Below are 24098 nucleotides of genomic sequence, written 5' to 3' on the forward strand. Positions count from 1 at the left end.
ACTGTTTCCAGTAGACATGTCATAAAGAAGATTATTGAAAACAAATGTTTTTCCTTTAAAGTACATTAATCTCTGTCAGACTTACTTGAATATTTTAATTAAACATCTGAAATATTTTTTGGTGTTTCAGATTGAATTTATTGTATTTTAATTTTCCTAATAGAGATTCAAAAAACTTAATGTTGTTTTTCTGGCCCTCAAATAGTATTTACTGCTTTTTTAAAAAATCACAGTTACTCGTTTTTGCAAAGACATGTTTGTCAGCTCTAGAGTTATTTATCATTTGTTTTCTTTCCTCAGATTTTGCCAGCATTATGTGTCCTCATATACCATACAGATATAAATGTAAGTAAAGCAGAACCTTAGTTTTGGAATTTGGCTCTTAATGAGACTGAAAGGGTTATTTATTCTTATGCTTTTAGTAAATGTCACCATATATCTTAATAATTTGTCAAGCTTCCACAATGTATGTGGAAGAAATGTATGTTCTGTTTTCAGAAATAGGATTAAGGTTAAACTGAGTTTATATCTTAAATCATTCAGATAACAAAAATGCTAACATTGGAGAAATTATCACATATGTAGTTAATTTAGTTATTTATATCATAATAGTATTTTTAAGTATAAATATTTATAAAGTGGTAAAAGCTTTATAAAGCTCCTTCGTACTTTAAAAAAATTTGTTATTTGTTTTTGTAATTGTTAGTCTAGATATTATTATCCCCATTTTAAAGAATAAGAAACAGCCTCAGGGAAAGGTTAAGTGACTTATTAAAAGTTGCGTAGCTTATAAGGGTCAATGTCCATATTTAAAACTGAGGTCTTCTGATGACAGATTTGTTTACTTTCTATGAAACCGTACTAACTCCCAGGCTATAACCTTTTGAGGTACAGTATTGAAGAATATCAAGTATCGCTTTAAATGCAAAGGTATCTTTAGATGATTTGTTCATTCTATGAGGTTTAGTTAAGCACTTAGTGTATATATTCTGGCACATTTTTGTTTCAGGCAGTCTGAGAATTCTCCTGATTGTGGCAAGGCTGAATGTCAATTCTTCCACAAAGTAAAACAATGGATAAATTTTAGAGAATTCAGAATTGACTCTAATGTTCATCTAGTGTGAATTTGGCTTCTAATATTTCAATTAAGATCTCTTCTGATTTGTATGTTTGTGTTCTTGTGTATCTTTGTTTACTCATAATATTTATATGTACGGGTGCCAGAACTATGTGTGATTTACCATTGAGATGAAGAAAATATATCTTTGTTAACATTTCTCAAGAAGCAATATATAATTCCTATATAAGTACTGAACCACACATTTCCTATTTAGTTTTAGGACTTTAAGTTCTTAGGAAGGAATCTTTTAAAGGTAACTGAAGTAATTTTTTATTTGTGAAGTGTTAGCCTGAACTGTCAAACAATTAAGTGAATCCTCGTTAGTTATATACTGTCCTGTTTTCAAAATGGATATAAAAGTGACTTGGCAGTAGACATAAGATACATTAGAAGAAAGGAGGAGGAGGTAAAATTATTTTTAAAAGTGTATTTGTTGTCACTGAATGCTAAACTTAGTCCTAAACTTTCTGAAAGCCAAAATTAAAAGGAAAATAAGCAAGATACCTGATATCTCCACCAAGACTTCCCCACCCCCAGGACATTAGGGAATTGATTATAGGCGAATAAAAGCTTCCACCACCTATTGGTCTTGTTTATTTGAAACCTAGAGGTATTAAAGTAATGAAGTACTGTAGTTTTAAGTATATTTATCAAGTTTAACAAAATAGATTGTCCCACTTAGGCAGAATTGTGCAAAGAATTGTAGGCACAAAAATGAAGAAGACATGGAGACTGTACCCTCTAAGATGTCAGCATTAGCAGCAGGTAAAAAGAGTGAACGAAATGGACTTTTGTCAGTTGCTTGCTGTACTAAATCTATTTCTGTAATCTCCTTTGATCTTACCAGCACCCTTATGAGATAAATTTTGTTCTCTTATTTTACTAGTAAGGAAATTGAAACTCAGTAAAGTAAAATAACCTAACTAAGGGTCATACGATGAATAAAAGCCATGGCTGAGAATTAAAGCCGAGTCAAGGCCTATGTTGTTTTGTACCATGATCACATAAGGATACAATATGTGTGCAAACAAACAAGAAAACAGAGAAATCACCAACATGCTAGAATTATCAAAGCACCTGTTCTCTCTGGCAACCGGAAAGCTTCACTGACAAAGTTACATTTGAAATAAACATTATAAGGAGAAGGATGGTGGTGGAAGTGTTGTTAGAGGTGAAAAAAGATGAGTATGTTAATAGCATTTATTAAGGGTTTTAAGTGTGTCAGGCACTGTTTAAATTTTTAGCACTTTTTCATATATTAACTCATTTATTCCTTAGAAAAATCATATGTGATTGGTTACTAAAATTGTCTTCATGTTACAAATACGGTAAAAAACAACAACAAAAAAGATAGCTAACTAATTTGTGTGTAGTCGTACAACTAGGATGAGAAGGGTTTTGTCAAGTTGAAAAAGTTGTTTCAGGTACCAGAGGAACTATATTAAGGATTCAAGAGAATACGTGAGGATGTGGAGAATCCAGGTGGTCAATAAACCAAAACATTTGCTGGGGAGTTAAATTACAGGGTTTTGTATCCTGTGTTAGGGAGTTTGGGCTTCTCTTGTAATCAGTACAGAGTCACTAAGATTTTCAAATAGAGGAGTGATATGTTCATGTCCGTTATAGTCAGATAATTTGAAAGAGGTAAGGAGGATCTGGAATAGGGCAAGTTTGAACATAACCTGGCCTATTTTGCTATCATAGTAGGTTTGAGGAACTTGATGAAGGTATGAACCCAAAGTAGTGATGGGTCGGAAAGATAAAGTGAGCAGAACTTCAAGAGGAAAGAATCAAATAGGAGAAGTGAAAAAGTAAAAGAATAGCATTAAAATAAAGACTTCATTTATGAGACAGTCATTTGTGAGACTGCTGGAGAAGCTGTGTTGGGGTGTAGTGAGAACTAGGTAGCTTTTGGACATTAATGTGCTTTTATGATGTTAGAAGAACTACGTACTGACTCTGAGAACTAAGGAAGAAATCTGGACTGATTTAGGTCAATCTGTGTTCATTTTCTTTCGAGCTATTGTTCTTCTTAAAGTCAACGTGCAGTTGCAGTGATTCTGTAGCATTTGATTTTCCTCTCCTTTTTGAAGTTACTCATCATGGTTTGATATGCCCAGACAGTTTTGAGTGTTACCTAACATTTGATACAAATCTACCTTGCTTTGCTGCTGGTACAAATGAAATCAGTCAGTTGTGGCAGATTGGTTATATGCCGAGACTTGATGTGTAGTGACACCTGATGATATGTCAGGGGTCCCTGAGACCACCTTCAAGTTCAGTGATTTGTTAGAAGGAATCATTAAAAAGCTTTTACACTCATAATTTATAGCAAAAGAATACAGATTTGTTTAGGGAAAACTGTCTTTTCCCTTCTGTGTAGGAAAAAAACCCAACTCTTCCTGTGGGTCTCTCTCCTATGTGTTTCCTTTACTGCACACACAGAACACTTCACTTCTCATACTTCTGGTTGACAGATATGTTGCAGTAGGGATTTGGGGGGAGGTTCCCCACAACACCAAGTGGGTATCTGCCTCCACTGGATATCCTACAATTTAGTTCGGTTCCAGCATTAACCAGAGATAGTGTCAGATCTCGCAGGTCAAGGACTCACTCCCACGTGGTGGCCACCTCTTCCCCTAACCCACAGGCACACTTCAGTTGGCAGTCACAAAGTCAGACCAACGACCAACGAGCTTTAAACTGGAGGATTAATGAATAGAACCAAGACCTCCTCCTTGGGTTCTATTAATTTGCTGCTGCTGCTGCAAAGTCACTTCAGTCGTGTCCGACTCTGCGCGACCCCATAAACGGCAGCTGACCAGGCTCCGCCATCCCTGGGATTCTCCAGGCAAGAACACTGGAGTGGGCTGCGATTTCCTTCTCCAATGTGTGAAAGTGAAAAGTGAAAGTGAAGTTGCTCAGTCGTGTCCGACTAGTAGTGACCCCATGGACTGCAGCCCACCAGGCTCCTCTTGTCCATGCGATTTTCTAGAGTAGTTCGAAGAACTTAGGTAAACAGTTATATTTACTAGTTTATTAAAGGATGAAGCTCTATACAGTCATCAAAAACAAGACCAGAAGCTGACTGTGGCTTAGAACATTAAATCCTTATTGCAAAATTCAGACTTAATTTGAAAAAGTAGGGAAAACCACTATACCATTCAGGTATGGCCTAAATCAGACCCTTTATGATTATACAGTGGAAGTGACAAATAGATTTAAGGGATTAGATTTGATAGAGTGCCTGAAGAATTGTGGACAGAGGTTCATAACTTTGTACAGGAGATGGTGATCAAAACTATTCCCAAGAAAAAGAAATGCAGCAAAGCAAAATGATCATCTGAGGAGGCCTTAGAAATAGCTGAGAATGGCAAAGGAAAAGGGGCAAGATATACCCAGCTGAATGCAGAGTTCCACAGACTAGCAAGGAGAGAAAAGAAAGCTTTATTAAGTGAACAAAGCAAAGAAATAGAGGAAAACAATAGAATGGGAAAGACTAGAGATATCTTCTGGAGAAGGCAATGGCAAGCCACTCCAGTACTATTGCCTAGAAAATCCCATGGATGGAGGAGCCTGGTAGACTGCAGTCCATGGGGTCGCTAAGGGTCGGACACGACTGAGCGACTTCACTTTCACTTTTCACTTTCCCCTTTCACACATTGGAGAAGGAAATGGCAACTCACTCCAGTGTTCTTGCCTGGAGACTCCCAGGGACAGGGGAGCCTGGTGGGCTTCCGTCTATGGGGTCACACAGAGTCGGACACGACTGAAGTGACTTAGCAGAGATATCTTCAAGAAAATTGGAGATACCAAGGAAACATTTCATGCAAAGATGGGAATGATAAAGGACAGAAACAGCAAGGACCTAATAGAAGCAAAAGAGATTAAAGAGGTGGCAAGAATACATCAGTTCAGTTCAGTCGCTCAGTCATGTCCGACTCTTTGCAACCCCATGAATCACAGCACGCCAGGCCTCCCTGTCCATCACCAACTCCCGGAGTTCACTCAAACTCACATCCATCAAGTCGGTGATGCCATCCAGCCATCTCATTCTCTGTTGTCCCCGTCTCCTCCCACCCCCAATCCCTCCCAGCATCAGACTCTTTTCCAGTGAGTCAACTCGTCACATGAGGTGGCCAAAGTATTGCAGTTTCAGCTTTAGCATCAGTCCTTCCAATGAACACCCAGGATTGATCTCCTTTAGAATGGACTGGTTGGATCTCCTTGTAGTCCAAGGGACTCTCAAGACTCTTCTCCAGCACCACAGTTCAAAAGCATCAATTCTTCGGCGATCAGCTTTCTTCACAGTCCAACTCTCACATCCATACATGACCATGGGAAAAACCATAGCCTTGACTAGATGGACCTTGGTTGGCAAAGTAATGTCTCTGCTTTTTAATATGCTATCTAGTTTGGTCATAGCTTTCCTTCCAAGGAGTAAGCGTCTTTTAATTTCCTGGCTGCAATCAGCATCTGCAGTGATTTTGGAGCCCCAAAAAATAAAGTCTGACACTGTTTCCACTGTTTCCCCATTTATTTCCCATGAAGTGATGGGACCGGATGCCATAATCTTCGTTTTCTGAATGTTGAGCTTCAAGCCAAACTTTTCACTCTCCTGTTTCACTTTGATCAAGAGGCCTTTGAGTTCCTCTTCAGTTTTTGCCATAAGGGTGGTGTCATCTGCATATCTGAGGTTATTGATATTTCTCCCGGCAATCTTGATTCCAGCTTGTGCTTCTTCCAGCCCAGCGTTCCTCATGATGTACTCTGCATATAAGTTAAATAAGCAGGGTGACAATATACAACCTTGATGTACTCTTTGGAACCAGTCTGTTGTTCCATGTCCATTTCTAACAGTTGCTTCCTGACCTGCATACAGGTTTCTCAAGAGGCAGGTCAGGTGGTCTGGTATTCCCATCTCTTTCAGAATGTTCCACAGTTTATTGTGATCCACACAGTCAAAGGCTTTGGCATAGTCAATAAAGCAGAACTAGATGTTTTTCTGGAACTCTCTTGCTTTCTCCATGATCCAGCGGATGTTGGCAATTTGACCTCTGGTTCCTCTGCCTTTTCTAAAACCTGCTTGAACATCTGGAAGTTCACGGTTCACATATTGCTGAAGCCTTGCTTGGAGAATTTTGAGCATGACTTTACTAGCGTGTGAGATGAGTGCAATTGTGCGGTAGTTTGAGCATTCTTTGGCATTGCCTTTCTTTGGGATTGGAATGACGACTGACCTTTTCCAGTCCTGTGGCCACTGTTGAGTTTTCCAAATTTGCTGGCATATTGAGTGCAGCACTTTCACAGCATCATCTTTCAGGATTTCAAAGAGCTCAATTGGAATTCCATCACCTCCACTAGCTTTGTTCGTAGTGATGCTCTCTGAGGCCCACTTGACTTCACATTCGAAGATGTCTGGCTCCAGGTGAGTGATCACGCCATCGTGATTATCTTCGTTGTGAAGATCTTTCTTGTACAGTTCTTCTGTGTATTCTTGCCACCTCTTCTTAATATCTTCTGCTTCTTTTATGTCCATACCATTCCTGTCCTTTATTGAGCCCATCTTTGCATGAAATGTTCCCTTGATATCTCTAATTTTCTTGAAAAGATCTCGTTTTTCCCATTCTGTTGTTTTCCTTCGTTTCTTTGCATTGATAAGGCTTTCTTATCTCTCCTAGCTATTCTTTGGAACTCTGCATTCAGATGCTTATATCTTTCCTTTTCTCCTTTGCTTTTTGCTTCTTTTCTTTTCCCAGCTATTTGTAAGGCCTCCTCAGACAGCCATTTTGCTTTTTTCTTATCCATGGGGATGGTCTTGGTCCCTGTCTCCTGTACAATGTCATGAACCTCCGTCCAGAGTTCATGAGGCACTCTATCAGATCTAGTCCCTTAAATCTATTTCTTACTTCCACTGTATAATCATAAGGGATTTGATTTAGGTCATATCTGAGTGGTCTAGTAGTTTTCCCTACATTCTTCAATTTCAGAGAAGAAAGCAAGAATACATAGAACTGTACAAAAAAGGTCTTTAAAAATAATTAAAATACCTCAGGGTTGCTGAAGACTTCATTGGCACATGATTAATCTGATTACTAGCTGAAAGGAAAAGAGTATAGTCATTGACTGTTAGTGACTGTAAAAGCCAGGCATTTAACCATAGAAATCTAGAAAATTTGGGAGGGAGGAGAATATTAGATGGAGGAGTTGTAGAATAGCAGAAGCAGTTCAGATGGGAAAAGGCAATGAAATAAAGCAGCTGTTAGCCTGATTACGTAGGTGAGGAAAGCAAACTGCTGAAAACCGAAGAAACTTGAATAGTCTGATAATCTTGTGTTGTGAATTCAAATTTTTAAAACATTTTAAAAATGAGATTTTCATTGAAGGTCCAATATGTCATCAAAAAGAAAAATTAAAGAGCGACTAGAAGAGTCTGCAGTTTCAGGGGACCTGAGACCTAGTTGTAGCTTACTTTCTCCCACTAACCTCTGAATGTTGTCATGAGATCCCACCAAAAACCTTGAATTGATTTCAGCTTCAGTTCATTTCAGTCGCTCAGTCGTGTCTGACACCTTAAATATTTCATTTTTCTAAGCTACTGTGTATTAGGAAAAAAAAAAACAAAACTATTTTCTGCTAATAGAAGGGGGCTATAATGGAAGGGGCAAAGTTAGATTTCATTTAGCAACCTCCTAAAACATCACAGGCCAAGGCAACCAGTATTGTTATGCACAGTATTCCATTTTGTGGCTAAGGTTTATTCAAACATCCTACTTGGGGTAGGCAATTAGTCCATTTCTTGAGTTTTGCAAATATGAATAATGTAGCAGGGATTAATCATGTGTATTTTCATATTTTTGGAGGTGTATTTCAGGGTAAATTCCTAGAAGCAGGATAGCTAGATCAGAGAGTGAATGCACTGTAATTTTTGTTACACACTACCAAATATCCTGCATAAGGGCGGTGCCATTTGCATTTTCAGGAGAAATACATAAAAGTGACTTTCTCCTTAGCCTTGCCCATAGAATGTACTGTCACATTTTAAGTTTTTGTCAATCTATGAGAAACTGTATTTCATTTTTAGTCTGTGTTCCACTTTTTGTAAGTGAAGTTGAACTTGATTTTGTTGAAGAGCCATTTTTGCATCTTTTCAAATAGCCTGTTTATCTTTTATTGCTCATTTTTTATCAAATTTTTGGTCTCTTTTTCTTAGCTTATAAGAGCTCTTTATGTTTTAAGGACGTTAGCTCTTTACTTTCGATATATATTTCAAATATTTTCCTAATTTGTCCTTTGTCTTTGATATATTTTGTCATGCAGATTTTTTTCTTTTTTTTTTAGATTTTTTCTTTTTATATAGTCAAATTTATCAGCCATTCCTTTTGTTGATTTAGATTTTTATTCCTCGGTTACAGATGTTTTATCATGTTAAGGAAATGTCCATAAAATCCCATTTTGATTGTTGACCTCAGAAATGAGTGTTGGAATTTTTCAGTGTCTATAAAGATGATTATATGATTTTCTCTTTAAATCTATTGATATGACATAGATAGATGTTCCTAAAATTGAATCATCCTTGCATTCCTTGAGTAATTCCACTTGATTATCATATATTATTTTCTTAAGGTAGTATGGGCTGCTGTTCACTCATATTTTATTCAGAATTTTTATATTACTGTTTACCAAATGATATTGGTCCACAGCTTTTTTAATGGTGTCTTCGTTGGGTAGTGATATTTTTACTGCATTTAAAAAACATTATTCTTCATTTATTTTCTGTGCTCACCCTGGAGTCTGTCTGTCTGATCTTTGCAGATTTGGTAGCTTTTCCCGTTGAAGCCTTTTGGGTCTAGATACTTTGTGGGATTAGTTCCTTGATAATTGTCTCTGGCTATTGAAATTGGCTTAAGTTCTCTTGTCTCTGCTGTGGTCAGTTTTTTATAAGCTGTTGTCCTAGGAAATTATTCATTTCTTCTCAGTTTTCAACTCTGCTTGCATGTAAGTATGCAGAATAATTGTAAAATTTTTTTGAGGGGTTTAATTTACTGTTTCACGGGTTATTTTCCTTATCATTTCTTATTTTGTACATTTGTGCTCCCTCCACCACTTTCTCTAATTAAGTTAACAAGGACTTTTCAAAGTTTTTTTCAAAGAATCAGGATTCCAGTTTTTTATCTAGATTTGTGGGTTTTCCTTTTCTTTACTTCATTTCTTTCTACTTTTGTATTTGTTGTTTCTTTTTAAGTTCTGTCATATACATTTTTAAGGCTGTGAACTTGCCTTTAAACAGTTTCACCTAAATCCCATAGCTTCTGATATATTGTATTTTCTTATAATAGTCTAGAAAATTTTTTGTATTTTTTAATCCAAGAGTAAGACTCTTAAATTTCCATACAGTATTTTGTACTTATTAATATCTGATTTTATTGCCTTGTTAATTTTATAGTATTTCTGCTTTATGTAATTGATGTTTAATTTGGACCTAATTTTTTTGTGCCCCATCTGCATGTTATATTATCTATTATCAAGGTTTGAATTTCAGTATATATTTATAAAATCTATATCCTCATTTTTCTGTCTGCTTGACCTCATACTGACAACAGTGTGTGAAATGTCTGCCATCAGTATATTTTTATTTTTTCTTGCATCTTTTTAGTTTCTCCTTTATAGAGATATTTATAGGGTTATTTGGTAAATAGATGTCTTTAACAGTTATATCTTCATTGTAAATTGTGGGAGTTTTAGCATTATAAAGTAGCCTTCTTTATTCTTTGTAATGATTTGTAGAATGAATTATACTGGTCAGCTAATAGGCTTGTAGTATCAACTTTCTTATAATTTACTTGGTGTGCCTTTGCTTGTCCCTTTATTTTTAGCCTTTCTGAATGACTTAGGTGTGTCTCTTGTATACAGTATAGAATTGGGTTTTGTTTTAGGATTCAATTTGAAAATCTTTTTCTTGTTACAGGTGAGTTAAGCCTGTTCATGTTCGGTTTCAACTGTGTCCTGTTACTTTGAGTTATAGTTTCTGTGTTGTTTTATTTTCTACTTAGTGTTCTTTCTTTTAAAACTTACTTTTGGTATTTAGTAATGTTTGTTTTTCTTGTAATGTTACCTTTATACTTAAACCTTTTATAATGCCTTTTTTTTTTTTTTTTTTTTTTTTTTACTGTCTGGTTTGACAGGTTTCAGTGGTATTTTTTGACTCCTGTCTTTACCCATAGAATAAGTGACTAGGTTATTCTATTTTCACTTTTCTCTCACCTAATTCTCCCATTTTTGAATCTCGGTTTGTCTTTTGCCCAATTTGGGAAGTTTTCTGTCATTATTGCTTCAGATACTTTTTCAGCTTCACCTCTTTCTGAAACTCTACTGACATAAATGTTACGTCTTTTGTTAATCATCCTACAAGTTCCTAAAGCTCTCTTCATTCTTTGCCATCTTCCGCTCCCCTCCATGGATGATTTATATTGATCTGTCTTTGAGTTAGTTAATTTTTTTTTCTTTTTCCCTTCTACTTCCAATGAGTTTTAAATTTTGGTTATTGAGTTTGTTAATTTTAAAATCCATTTGGTTCTTATATCTCCTTTTTATTTGCTGAGATTTTCTATATTTTGTTTCAAATGTGTTCACAATTGCTTGGTAAAGAATTTTTATGACAGTTACTTTGAAACTCTTGTCAGATAGTTCCAACATCTGCGTCATCTCAGTATTTGGCGTCTGTTGACCACCTTTTCGCTTTTCAGTTTAGATGATCCTGGTTCTTGATATGCTGAGTTATTTTCTGCTGTAGCCCACATTTTGCGTGTTGTTATGAGACTCTGATTTCTATTTAAATCTTGCTACCTATTAATGCCAGCCTGAGGAGTAGACAAGCTCTGCTCCACACAGCATCTGTTCACACCCTCCAGTAAGGAGGCCTTCCTTGTGGGGGTAGGATGGTAGATGGAGGCAACTCTCGGGCAAACCTTCTGTCCTTTCATTTTTGAAGTTGCAGTATTTCTATTTTTCTGAAACATATAATTTTAAAGGTATTCTTCCACTCTTTATCATCCCATTTGCGTTAATTTTTGATCTACAATGAAATATTTCTTCACTTATCTCTTAGTTGAAAGAAGCTCATCCAACTGATAGTAAATATTGTAGGATTTTTTTGAGCCACGTGGTCTCTGTCTCACTAATTTGGAGTAGCAAAGGATATGTTACTCTAAGTTCTTTACTCCCCTCTCCTCTTCTCTGAAGTCTCACATAAGCTTAAGGCAAGAGGTCCAGACAAAGGATGGAATTCAGTTTTTTCTCTTCTTATAGGTAATTTGAAATTTGTAGCATTCTCAGCGGAGAAGGCAATGGAAAAGCCACTCCAGTACTATTGCCTAGAAAATCCCATGGATGGAGGAGCCTGGTAGGCTGCAGTCCGTGGGGTCGCTAAGGGTCAGACACGACTGAGCGACTTCACTTTCACTTTTCACTTTCACACATTGGAGAAGGAAATGGCAACCCACTCCAGTGTTCTTGCCTGGAGAATCCCAGGGATGGGGGAGCCTGGTGGGCTTCCGTCTATGGGGTCACACAGAGTCGGACACGACTGAAGTGACTTAGCAGCAGCAGCAGCAGCATTCTCAGACTCCTAGTAATGTTGAAGATGTGGGCTATTTGTGGTTTTCAGTTCAGTTCAGTCTCTCAGTCGTGTCTGACTCTTTGCAACCCCATGAACCACAGCACGCCAAGCCTCTGTGTCCATCACCAGCTCCCAGTCCACCCAAACCCATGTCCATCGAGTCGATGATGCCATCCAACCATCTCATCCTCTGTCGTCCCCTTCTCCTCCTGACCTCAATCTTTCCCAGCATCAGGGTCTTTTCCAGTGAGTCACCTCTTCGCATCAGGTGGCCAAAGTATTGGAGTTTCAGCTTCAACATCAGTCCTTCCAATGAACACCCAGGACTGATCTCCTTTAGGATGGACTGGTTGGATCTCCTTGCAGTCCAAGAGACTTTCAAGAGTCTTCTCCAGCACCACAGTTCAAAAGAATCAATTCTTCATGCCCTTATTAAATAGTATACTTTTTTGAAGGATACATGGAGAGATTAGAATTGAGATGGCAGCATTTATTTTAGAGCAACAGATGTCTTAAATAATAGGAAACATCTCTGGATTTCACGTGAGATCAGACCTGTGCTTATGTTCTTCTGTCAAGACACCAAGGAAAACTACTTATAAGCTCTCTGAATAAGTCAACAAACCTGAGCCTGGTTTTTGTTTTTTATTATTTGCAAAGGTAGATGGGTGTAGTGTTTGGTTTATACTGTGTGCTCTTCTGCTGGAACATTTTTCAAGAGATTTGCAAATAATTAACTTTTTTTCCTAAAGTTAAAATGCCAAGTCATTTATCTGTGTAATAGTCTGAAAAATTACATTGTTAAACATGTTTGAAAACTACTAACATGGATAAATGATATTTGGGGGCTCTTCTAGACTTGAAGCAGCATGGCATACTGATTTCATTCTGTATATAAAGTATTTCCTTATGATTATTGAGTATTCAGTTTGTGGGAGCAGGAAGAATTCCTTTTCTGCCTATTTTTAAATTTATCTGCTTAACATACAGATGTAGAAGTTGAGGTAGAAGTTGGCCCAGACTTCTGTGTCTCATTTTTGTGAAGAGTGACCTGAGGTAGCCATTGAGAGAGTTTTTTTTTTTTTTTTGAGAGAGTTTTTAACTTGTATCAGCTTAGCAGATATTTTTGCTACCAAGCTAAAACAAAATTTAATTACTTTTTATATCACCATCTCCTAAGTGTGTTATGTATCTTAAGCATTGAAACAAATATATTAAGTGGCCATTCGTTTTATTTCCTACAGATTCTCGTGGACACTGTTTGGGCACTGTCGTACCTGACAGATGGAGGTAATGAGCAGATACAGATGGTTATTGATTCAGGGGTTGTGCCTTTCCTTGTGCCCCTTCTGAGCCACCAGGAAGTGAAAGTTCAAGTAAGTATTAAGCATTTTTCTTACTTGTATAAAATTTGTACTTGCTATAACCAGTTAACTTATACAGCCAGGCTTCAGTTCTGTCTGTATGCACATTTCTTCAGTATTTCTTCTGCTGTTTTACTGAATCTGATTTTGTTGATTTCTAAATCTTTATCTCATCCAGATTCTTTGATGAGTTTCAGACGCATATAGCCAATTGTCTTTGAGTCCTTAGACATAACTGCCAAGAACCTCCTTCAGTGATATTCTATTATTATTTCAAGCAGGCAAAAATGAACATACCGTCTTCTTCCACAAACCCACTCCTCTTCATATATCCCCTATTAACGGACAGCATAGTCCAAGCTAGGAACCTTGGTATTCCTCCTCTTATCTCCGCTCCATTTTAAAACCCTGTCAGTCCTTACTCTATAGCTTTCACATCTGTCTTCTCCTTGTGTCTGGAGCCACTCATTTAGTTCAAGGTTCACTTTCTTTTCTCTGGATAACTGCATCTCTCTCTCTCTCTCATTTCTCATCACATCACTGATAGATCTGTTCATCCCACTTCTGCCAAAATGACTTTAGATAGAAATCTGTACCCATTCCAGGTCTTTATTGAAATCTTCCTGTGGTGCCAATTTACTAATAGATAAAAATAGCTATGAAAAAAACGGACCTTTACATTTTTTTATTTTAATCTTTTCTCCAACAGTTTTTCACATAATTTTTCCTGTATAATTCCAGTTTTCACAATACTATTATTTAAAATTCAGAATTGCTTCTCAGTTCTACAAAATGCTTTGTGTAAGAATGCAGTAAGTTTTAATCATTCACCGCTTGCATTTTTACATTTTCTCGGGATTATAAAAAACAGAATCAGTTTCATCATAAACAATTTATAGAAAATACTTTATCCCCACCCAGACAGCAGCACTCAGAGCAGTTGGCAACATCGTGACGGGCACAGATGAGCAGACCCAGGTTGTTCTCAACTGCGACGTCCTGTCACACTTCCCGAACCTCTTATCACACCCCAAAGAGAAGATAAACAAGGTAAGGCACGTAACAGCCCATCAATGCGTTTCTTTCTCTTTGTATATCTCATGTTTAACCACCTTCTTGTTTCGATTGCTTTTCATTTGTGATTCTCTTCAAACCACTCTGGTTAATTTCAGATCACCTCTGTAGTTATTTTCTTTCATTTCTTAATTGTCTGCTGTAAGTGCTGCCATGATCATCACAGAATAAAATTATTTTCATTTTAACCGGTGTTTTTATTTCAATAGATTGAGCAGTAGCAGTGATCAACAAATTAGTGGCCACTAGGTGGAAAGAACATACGAAATTTTCCATTGGGTGGCTATTATCTTTTTTTTTTTTTTTTTTGCTGGTGTTTTTTGTAATCAAATAGATCATAATTTAATCTCCCTACAAAATTAGATTGAATGTAAAACTACAGTGCCTAAATTAAAGGATCATTAAAACTGTTTTCTGTTTGGTTTTTGTTTTTTTAAGATTTTAAGCTTACGATACAAACTTACTGTTAAACATGTGCTGAAGTACTTTAGTCTTCTTGTCTAGCTTATTTCACATTGCACGTTTTCAGCATTCATCTATGTTGGAGCTTGTATCAAAACTTCATTCCTTTTTATTGCTGAATAGATACTGCAGTGTACCTATATACCATATTTTGTTTATACATTCATTTGTGGATGTACACTTTTGGATTGTTTCTACCTTTTGGCTCTTGTGAGTAATAATACTTCTGTGAACATTGGTTTGAGTCCTTGCTTTCAGTTCCTTTGGGTGTTTATCTTTACGAGTAGAATTGTCCAGTCACATGGTAATTGCATGTTTAGCTTGTTGAAGAACCATCAAACTTCTTTCCATAGCAGTTGCACCATCTTACATTCCTGTAAGCAGTGTTATGAAGGTTCTAGTCTTTTTTTATATATATATATAATTTATTTATTTATTTGACTATGCCAGGTCTTAGTTGCAGCAGGTGGGATCTTCAGTCTTCATTAGAGTATGCAGGATTGTTCATTGTGGCATGTGAAATCTAGTTCCCTGACCAGGGATCAAATCCAGGCCCCCTGCATTGGGAGGGCAGGGAGTCTTAGCCCCTGGACCACGAGGAAAGTCCTTCCAATTCCTTTTTTTAATTATTATTGTTACTATCCTAGTACTGTGAAGGTAGTATCTGCTTGTTTTGATTTGCATGTAGTGTAATACAGTTTTATCTGCCTGAAATGCCACTGTCCCTCAGACTAATAGAACTGCTTATTTCTTCTTTGTCATAACTATATTTATATAGTTACTTGATTAAAATTTGATAGTTGGATTTTTATAGAAAAGTATGTTGTCAGAAATCACATTTTGTAGGTGCTTTTGTTCCAATGAGCTTCCCTGGTGGCTAAGGTGATAAAGAGTCTGCCTGCGATATGGAAGACCTGGGTTTGATCCCTGGGTCGGGAAGATCCCCTGAAGAAGAGAATGGCTACCCACTCCAGGATTCTTGCCTGGAGAATCCCATGGACAGAGGAGCCTGGTGGGCTACAGTCTATGGGATCGCCGAGTCAGACACAACTGAAAACTAATACTTTCACTTTGAATTTGTTCCAGTGAAGGAAAGAAGCCAGAGTCTTTTAGGCTGTAGGCAAATACACATGATTTTTACAGCTGAATGTATTAGTATTCTGTAATTGGAAGCAAGGCTGAGAAGTGAGGAAGCTGGACAGGAGTAGGTAGAGAGGTTCTGGCCTGGGAGCTGGTATACTCTGAGTGAAGGTATCATAGGGGAAAGGAAAAGGGTTTCTATAGATAGGTTCTCTTCAGCTTCAGCAAGGAGGTAGTTGTTGCAGAAGTTTTCTACCTTGAGTGTTTGTGTTATTTGCATGTTGGTTACATCATAGTTGTTTGGAGGTGTAAGTTACCAACTCGGTTTTTTTTCCCCCCTCAACCTTTTACTTTGAAAATTTTCAAATGTGCAAGAAATTTGCAAAAACAGTGTAGTGAAACACCTTTGTACTCTAAAACACCAGTTAACCAGTTATTAATATCTTACTACAATTGGATGACAAAAAAGTGTACAATCTTTGTATTTATTTGTTTAGGCCATGTGACAGGGCTTGTGGGATCTGAGTTCCCTGACCAGGGATTGAACCAGGCTGTGGTGAAGAAAGTGCTGAATTATAATCACTAGGCCAATGGGGCTCTCCTATAATCTTTCAGTTGTAGAGGAGGAAGAAGATAGTACTTTAACACTAAACTTAGAAATAAACCTGTTTGCTCATGAATGACATCTATCCTCTAAGGTTACAATAAAATTTGTCATATAGATCATTCTTAGACTAGTTAGAGACTTAAGTTCTAATATATTTTGCAAGTAAGTATTTTTACAATAAAGCAATAAGTATCAGGAAATTCTGTCTTCTATTTATTTCTGTCATTTGTCTTTTAGAGCAGGGGTCCCCAACCTCTGGGCCGGGGACTAGTACTAGTCCCTGGCCTGTTTGGAATTGGGGCTGCACAGCGGGAGGTGAGCAATGGGCAAGCGAGCAAAGCTTCATCTGTATTTACAGCTGCTCCCCATTGCTTTTCTTACCGTCTAAGCTCCACCTTCTATCGGAACAGAAGCGGCATTAGATTCTTGGAGCTTGTACCCAGCTGTGAACTGTGCATGCGAGAGATCTAGGATGTGAACTCCTTATGAGAATTTGTTGCCTGTTGATCTGAGGTGGTGGTGCTCAATAAATATAATGCCCTTGAATCATCCCAATTGCCACCCCTGTCTGTGGGAAAGTTGTCTTCTACAAAACTGGTCCCTGGTGCCAAAAAAGTCAGGGACCACTATTGAGAGGGAGTTCATGTAGCAAAAATGTAAGGTCCTTGCATAAAGATTTTTCTGTTTTGTTCACTGCCATGTCACCACTGTCTAAAATAGTGCTTAGGGTATTGTCCTAAGCATCTGTATTATTGAAGGTTATGCTAGGTTAATGGGCCAAGATACTGTGCTTAAAAGTTTCCTAATACATTTAAAATGAAAGATACTGTATTGCCTAATCACTTTTAGATGCATTTGCCTTATTGCAACTGAGATGATTTTGTTATTGTATATGTAAACGACATTAAAATAAGAGCATAAGCACATTAAAGATGCAATTTTTCAAATAAAGGTGCCCTGTATTTTATTTAATTATAGGAAGCAGTGTGGTTCCTTTCCAACATTACCGCAGGCAACCAGCAACAAGTTCAAGCTGTAATAGATGCTGGATTAATTCCTATGATTATTCATCAGCTTGCCAAGGTCAGTCATTGTTATGAGTTCATCATGTCTGTTAATATGTTATAACCAAGACTTTTTGAGCAAAAAATTCATTTTAGCATTTCTTTTTTAATCTTCAGGGGGACTTTGGAACACAAAAAGAAGCTGCTTGGGCTATTAGCAACTTGACGATAAGTGGCAGAAAAGATCAAGTGAGTCTGGAAAAAAAAAATGTTGTGATAATACTGGGAAGTATACTACTCTCTTGTGTTTAGGAGTTTTTGATTGTTTATAAGCCCTGTACTGATTCTTTTGGAGGAAGAGGCAATTATGTAAACAAGAGTATCTCTTCTCTTTTGTTGTCTAGGTTGAATACCTTGTACAGCAGAATGTAATACCACCATTCTGTAATTTATTGTCAGTAAAAGATTCTCAAGTTGTTCAGGTGGTTCTAGATGGTCTGAAAAACATTCTGATAATGGCTGGTGATGAAGCAAGCACAATAGCTGAAATAATAGAAGAATGTGGAGGTAAGAGGGTTGATTAAAGAAAAGTAGCTGAGCTGTGGAATTCTGAAACATTAGTTCGTTTAAAGACAGTTAACTTGAAAGAAAAGTGCTAGGATCCATCGCTATCAATATCATCTGAGGATGTTGCTATTCTTTATTTGCTGTGTTAGTAATCCAGGAAGATTTTCCAGAAAACAGCTGATTGTGAAAGTCACTCTATAACCTTCTTAGAGTTTTACAATGCTTTTTAGGAAACACAATTACTCCTCTTGAAGTCCTGTTGCATAAGATTAAGTGAAAACAAATGTGATAGCATCACTGCATATTCAGGTGGAAAATGTTCTCTTACTAACAAGAAGAAAATATCCTAGAGATGTTAAGGAGTCTTGTCCATGGTCAGAGAAATAGTTTGTGGTAGAAGCATAATTAAAAGCCAGATCATCATACTGTACTACTATTAATTCACTACTCATTTTGTTTTTAAGATGTTTTATTAATGCATATATATGGAATTTAGAAAGCTGGTAACGACGATGCTATATGCAAGGCAGCAAAAGAGACACAGATGTAAAGAACAGACTTGGACTCTGTGGGAGAAGGCAAGGGTGGGATGATTTGAGAGAATAGCATTGAAACATGTATATTACCATATGTAAAATAGATGACCAGTGCAAGTTTGATGCATGAAACAGTGCACTCAAAGCCAGTGCCCTGGGAGAACCCAGAGGGATGGAGTGGGAGGGAGGTGGCCCCATGGCTGATTCATGTCAATATGTTGCCAAAACCACCACAGTACTGAGTTAAACAAATTAATTTTTTAAAAATTAATTTAAAATTAAAATAGGAATAAGTAAAATCAATGGAACTATTTTTTTAAAAAAGGATGTTTTACTTTTTAAATAATTTGAAACGAGCATTGTAGTCTGATTGAGAACAATTTAACTCAGAAAGTTTGAGCTGTAGAATTGTTACTCCAGCTTTTTATCAGTATAGTTGCTTCTGTGAGATAAATACTTATAATTAGGATACATATTTACTTAGCATTTTATGATTTTATAAAGCACTCTACATCCATTATCTTTGATACCCATTTTCCCATTTTTCTGGTTTGGATGTTACTATAGAAAAAACGTAAATTTTTTAATATAGTAACTTAAATTTGTTACTATATAAAAAATTTATAAAGCAGTTATTTTGAAACTACTTCAAAATAACTAAAAAGACATTGAAGGAAGACTATTTAGTATCAAGGATTTAATGGAGTTGCATCTGATATGGAGTAAATATTTTGGGAATATAAATTAAGGCATTCTGCAGTTAACTATTCTGAAAAAATATTTCCCAAATTGATGTGACTATAGGAGATAAGCACCCTATTTCTTTTGTCCTTTTTTTTTTTTTTTTTAAGAAATCACTTCTGAATTTAAAGTTTTATCTTCTATTTATGTCAATCTTTGAGTAACATTTGGAAAACAAAGAAAAAGATAGAAAAATTATTGTATGCAACAGTATGATTATACTAAAGGAATCCTAGGCTGGGGGAGATCTTGGTTCTAGTCCTGTCACTCACTTGCCAGGTAACCTGAAACAAACCCCTTACATCTGTGCCACACTCCCTCATCTGTCAGATGGAGTGTTTAGGTGATTTTCAAACTGCCTGCCTCAGGGAACACAGTACCTCAAGGGCTTCTAAAAAGGAAGAAATTAGTGGGGTGCTGGTTCTCTAACCAGAACAACTCAGGATTTTATCTGTTTTTTAGATGAACGATCATCTTTGGAGGGTGGTACGGAGGGCGTTTTTAGTTCTTTAGGATGTTTCATGATTAAATGAGAACATTTCTTTATTAGTATATACTTAATTATTTTAATTATTATCAGGTTTGGAGAAAATTGAAGTTTTACAGCAACATGAAAATGAAGACATATATAAATTAGCATTTGAAATCATAGATCAGTATTTCTCTGGTGATGATGTAAGTATATATTAAAGAATAGTGTTTCTGCATGTACATTAAAATCTATACATAAAGTAAGTTTGCTGCTGCTGCTGTTTCTGAGTCGCTTCAGTCGTGTCCAACTCTGTGCGACCCCATAGATGGCAGCCGACCAGGCTCTGCCGTCCCTGGGATTCTCCAGGCAAGAACACTGGAGTGGGTTGCCATTTCCTTCTCCACTGTGTGAAAGTGAAAAGTGAAAGTGAAGTCGCTCAGTCAAGTCCGACTAGTAGCGACCCCATGGACTGCAGCCCACCAGGCTCCTCTGTCCATGCGATTTTCTAGGCAAGAGTACTGGAGTGGCTTGCCATTGCCTTCTCCGAAAGTAAGTTTTTTTACGAAGAGTTAATTTTCCATGACTAAATTTATACTGTATTTCTGTCACCTTTGCTTTTGTAATTTGCTAAATGGGAAGAAATAGTAGTTATAGAAATGATGTATGTTGAAATAGGTAAAATCTACAGATACAGGAACTTAACAGTGGGGCAGTTTCTAAATGTTCAGTTTTAAATTGTTGAGTCTCTTTCTGTTTTTGTCTGTGTTGGGTCTTTGTTGCTGTGCAGGCTACTCCCTAGTGGCAGTGCATGGGCCTCTCGTTGCAGAGCACAGGGCTGTAGGGCACAGGGCTTCAGTAGTTGTGGCTCCTAGTCTCTAAAGCACAGGCTTGGTAGTTGTGGCACACGGGATTGGTTGCTGCACAGAGGTGGGGTCTTCCCACATCAGGGATAGAACCCATGTCCCCTGCATTGGCGGGCAGTTGGTGTCTTTACCTTTGAGCCAACAGGAAGGCCCTAAGGTGTTAAATTTCTTAATAGCATTGTTGATTTTCTTAAAATATTTTTAGGTAATAAAAACATACACACACAATTCTTTCCTAAGAAGTAAATCAACTCTGCGTACACTGTAATGTATAGTATCTTAACATAATGAAAATTCTTTTTCTTGCTTTTTGTAGATTGATGAAGATCCTAGCCTCATTCCTGAAGCAACACAAGGAGGTACTTACAACTTTGACCCAACGGCCAACCTTCAAACAAAAGAATTCAATTTTTAAATTCAGTTGAGTGCAGCATCTATCCCACATTGAATACGAAGCACCACCAGATGGCTCCCAAAATGACAAGAGCAACAGCAACTACCGAAGACTCCAAAACATACATGCCTCTTTGTTTTGATGCTTCTAAAGCAAGCCATGTCTCAGTCACTTTGCAGTTGCCAAAAGTCACTATCCACATGGACTGTAAATGCATATGCATGATTTCCTAAACTGTTTTAGAATTCTCCTTAACAATCTCGACTACCCTATTCTCCCCCGTTCCCTGGTGCCACACGCTGACATCTGCAGTCTCCAGTTTAGAATATTCCGTAGTGGTGGCATGTCAGCTGCCCATTTGATACTCCTTTGGAAAATGGTGCGCTGTGGATCAAGACACTTTGGTATGACACATACACGCGTTGGAAGACTTTAAAGAGGTGCAGTCTGATCTGAGCCTCCATCATTGTCCTCCACAAACATATTTTCATACTCTTTATGTGGAAGAATAGATTTTAAAAGTACAAGCCAAATGATTTTCATTGGTGGAACTGACACAAACAAAAAGTAACTTAAAAAAAAAGAAACTTGGTTATTGATTAAACATAAGTTTTAAAAAACTGTGCTTCATCTACCAGTAATTGATGTGTTTATTATCTGCCTCAGAAGCCAGGGTTGGAGGAAGGACTTTAGCTGTGGATGGTAACGCTTTTGCCATTATACCTAATTTTTGAGAACAGCAAGCCCTATTTGACCACTCACTTCAGCCTGTGTGTTCCTGCTGTTTTGAAGTAATCAAATGCTGTGCATGGTATTTTACCTGAGCTGCAACCTGTTACGGACTTGAACTTCTGTTTAAGTTGAAAGCAAGAATCCCTGACCATAAAGAAAAATAAAACCAAAAAACACAAAGGTCTAAAGTACCCATTGGTGATATTAAAAAAGAAAATCTTGCTTTCAGCTTTCAGGAGTTAATATTTTTTGTTTTAAATTGATAATTGGATATGGTTGATTTATATTGGGTTTAAACTGTGGAGCTTTCATGTTTACTGTAATTTAGTCTTAAAATATTTTTTACTTAGTAACCAGTGCTTTTGATAATGTGGTTGGCAACAAACCAGCAACTATCTAGAAGTGTCATAAAAATTCATTCTTTGAGTATTGGAAAATTCATTCAGATCCTACTCTAAAAGCATATTCACATATGAAAAGATTCAGACAAGGGTCTGCCTGGAGGAATAATCTGCAGTTATTTAACATAAACCTGATTTGCAGTGATCTTCAAGTAATTCTGAAAAATCTGGTATTACTGTGTAAAGTCATTGCTTTTGGTAAATTGTCCGACCCAGTTATTAATGAAAGAATATGGATTTGAAATTTTTTAAACTGAACAGTTTGTGCTGTCACAGGAATGGTTTTGTTGCTATTGTTTACTGGGTATAATTCCCCAACGCGTTGATGTGAAGGGATAGGAAATCTAAACTAGTTATCTGATGGGAGGGGGGTGTATTTACTGTGATGAAGATGAGACACATGCCATCAGAGCTTTGTGAATCAGCGGGGGTGTTTTCACTGATAACACATAGCAGGTTGCATTCATTACAAATATATGTATCTGCCAAGGTGGAGCCACTTTAAAGAGTGAGTTTTGTCTTGTATCTAAAGTGGATACAAGCGTATGTTTAAAATGCAAGATTTTTACTTGCTAGAGAATCTGTTTTAATATAGTGGTTTGGCCTCTGATTATTTATAGGTTTTATAAATTTTAGAATCAATTTCTCTTTAAGGTGGCTCAGACTTTTCAACTCTTGTGCACATAAAATTGAGTTGAAGTTCATTGTGCCTTTTTTTCTTTATCCAAATTTTGAGTTAAAGCTTCATATGGTAACTGCATCCTGTTCAGACACCATGGTCTAAATTTTTGAAACTGTGTGGTGTTCACTAAAAGTAGGAGTAATAAAGTCAAAGCTAATTAAGGTCACAAACTTCGGTGAAACCCTTACAGTCCAAATCTTCTTGATATTGTGAATTATACCCCTTCCAGTTTACTTCCTTCTGGATTCCCCATAGTTCCTGACAGTTACCTTTTAAATTTTTCACACATTGAGACTGAATTGGACCTCTACTATGCCGACTCCTATTTCCTCTTGTGTTTTAAGTGCAAACTAACATAAGTGAACATTAGCATCAAGTAGTGCAGACGTCCGTGTGCATTGGCTTGATCCAGTTTGTTGTGACCTATCGGTTTGGAATTGGAATTGCACCATTTCGTAGACAAAGGAAACTAAGTATATTGCTGCACTTTTACGTTTTCAAAACAGTGTTGAAAATTTGCATTGTTTTTATTTTTTTTAAACTCAGTTAAAAAAGACTAAAACATTCTTTCAAAAGAGGCATCTAAATGTGTTCCTAATTTTGTATATGGGCTTAGGTTTTGTAACCAATAAAAAAGCTGCTATCAAATATGGTAAAACATCGAAGAACTTATTTTTGAAAGTATCTGAATTTCCTAGTTTTGTTTTCTATGTGGTTAAATTTAAATTTGGAATTATTTTCCAAATATTAGCCCCAATGGAGGTGAATCATGAATTTCTCTTTCACTGTATTTTAATATCTCCTTTCCACTAGAGCAAACTAGGATGACCAGTATCAGTGCTAGATTTAAGAATATCATGTAACATAAGAAGTACCAGAATCTACACTGATTTCCTAAGCTGCTGTAGACAGTGACAGAAACAATAGAAACTTCTTGTTGCACAGGCTTGAGGCTGATGGCTGGGGCTTGCTCTCTTGAGGGAAGGATCTTCATCTCTTCCTGCTTCTGGTGGTCCTCAGCTGGTAGCTGCATCTCTCTAGTCTCTTCCTTTGTCAGCACACGGTGTTCTCTGTGTGTCTCTGGTTTAAATACCATAACTCATAGAAAGCCATTTCAGATAATAGTGTAATTGTGACTTTCATGAAACAAAAGGTGAAACTTTATTTAAGGCTTGTCTAATCCTTGAAAACCAGAATTTTGCAAGATAGTAATTGAAGTAAACCTAACAGTTTTAACCTGTTAGATAGAGGCTGTGGCTGTAAATGAAATCTTGGATTTTTTAAAAGAACAAAGGATCACCCAAACTTTACTTTTGTATAATGACACTTCAGATTATTTTTGAACGAACTCAATGTATGAGAAAATAAATTACACTACTCC

At 36.9% G+C, this 24098-nt stretch overlaps 1 protein-coding gene across 1 annotated transcript in view; it reads left to right on the forward strand.

Annotated features, from left to right (window-relative positions):
- The window catches only part of KPNA3 (karyopherin subunit alpha 3), a 95141-nt gene extending 72402 nt beyond the window's left edge, over positions 1-22739 (forward strand). The window contains exons 10-17 of the mRNA XM_055426143.2: positions 301-345; positions 12983-13114; positions 14024-14152; positions 17304-17408; positions 17507-17578; positions 17734-17896; positions 19754-19848; positions 20825-22739. Of these exons, the coding sequence (XP_055282118.1) occupies positions 301-345; positions 12983-13114; positions 14024-14152; positions 17304-17408; positions 17507-17578; positions 17734-17896; positions 19754-19848; positions 20825-20923 (840 nt within the window). The 3' untranslated portion in view covers positions 20924-22739. The remainder of the gene's footprint in view (positions 1-300; positions 346-12982; positions 13115-14023; positions 14153-17303; positions 17409-17506; positions 17579-17733; positions 17897-19753; positions 19849-20824) is intronic.
- The last annotated feature ends 1359 nt before the right edge of the window (positions 22740-24098 follow it).

The sequence above is a fragment of the Moschus berezovskii genome, chromosome 13 (assembly GCF_049115385.1).
Source record: "Moschus berezovskii isolate FMDL1 chromosome 13, NW_MosBer_1.0, whole genome shotgun sequence".
Taxonomy (NCBI): Eukaryota; Metazoa; Chordata; class Mammalia; order Artiodactyla; family Moschidae; genus Moschus; species Moschus berezovskii.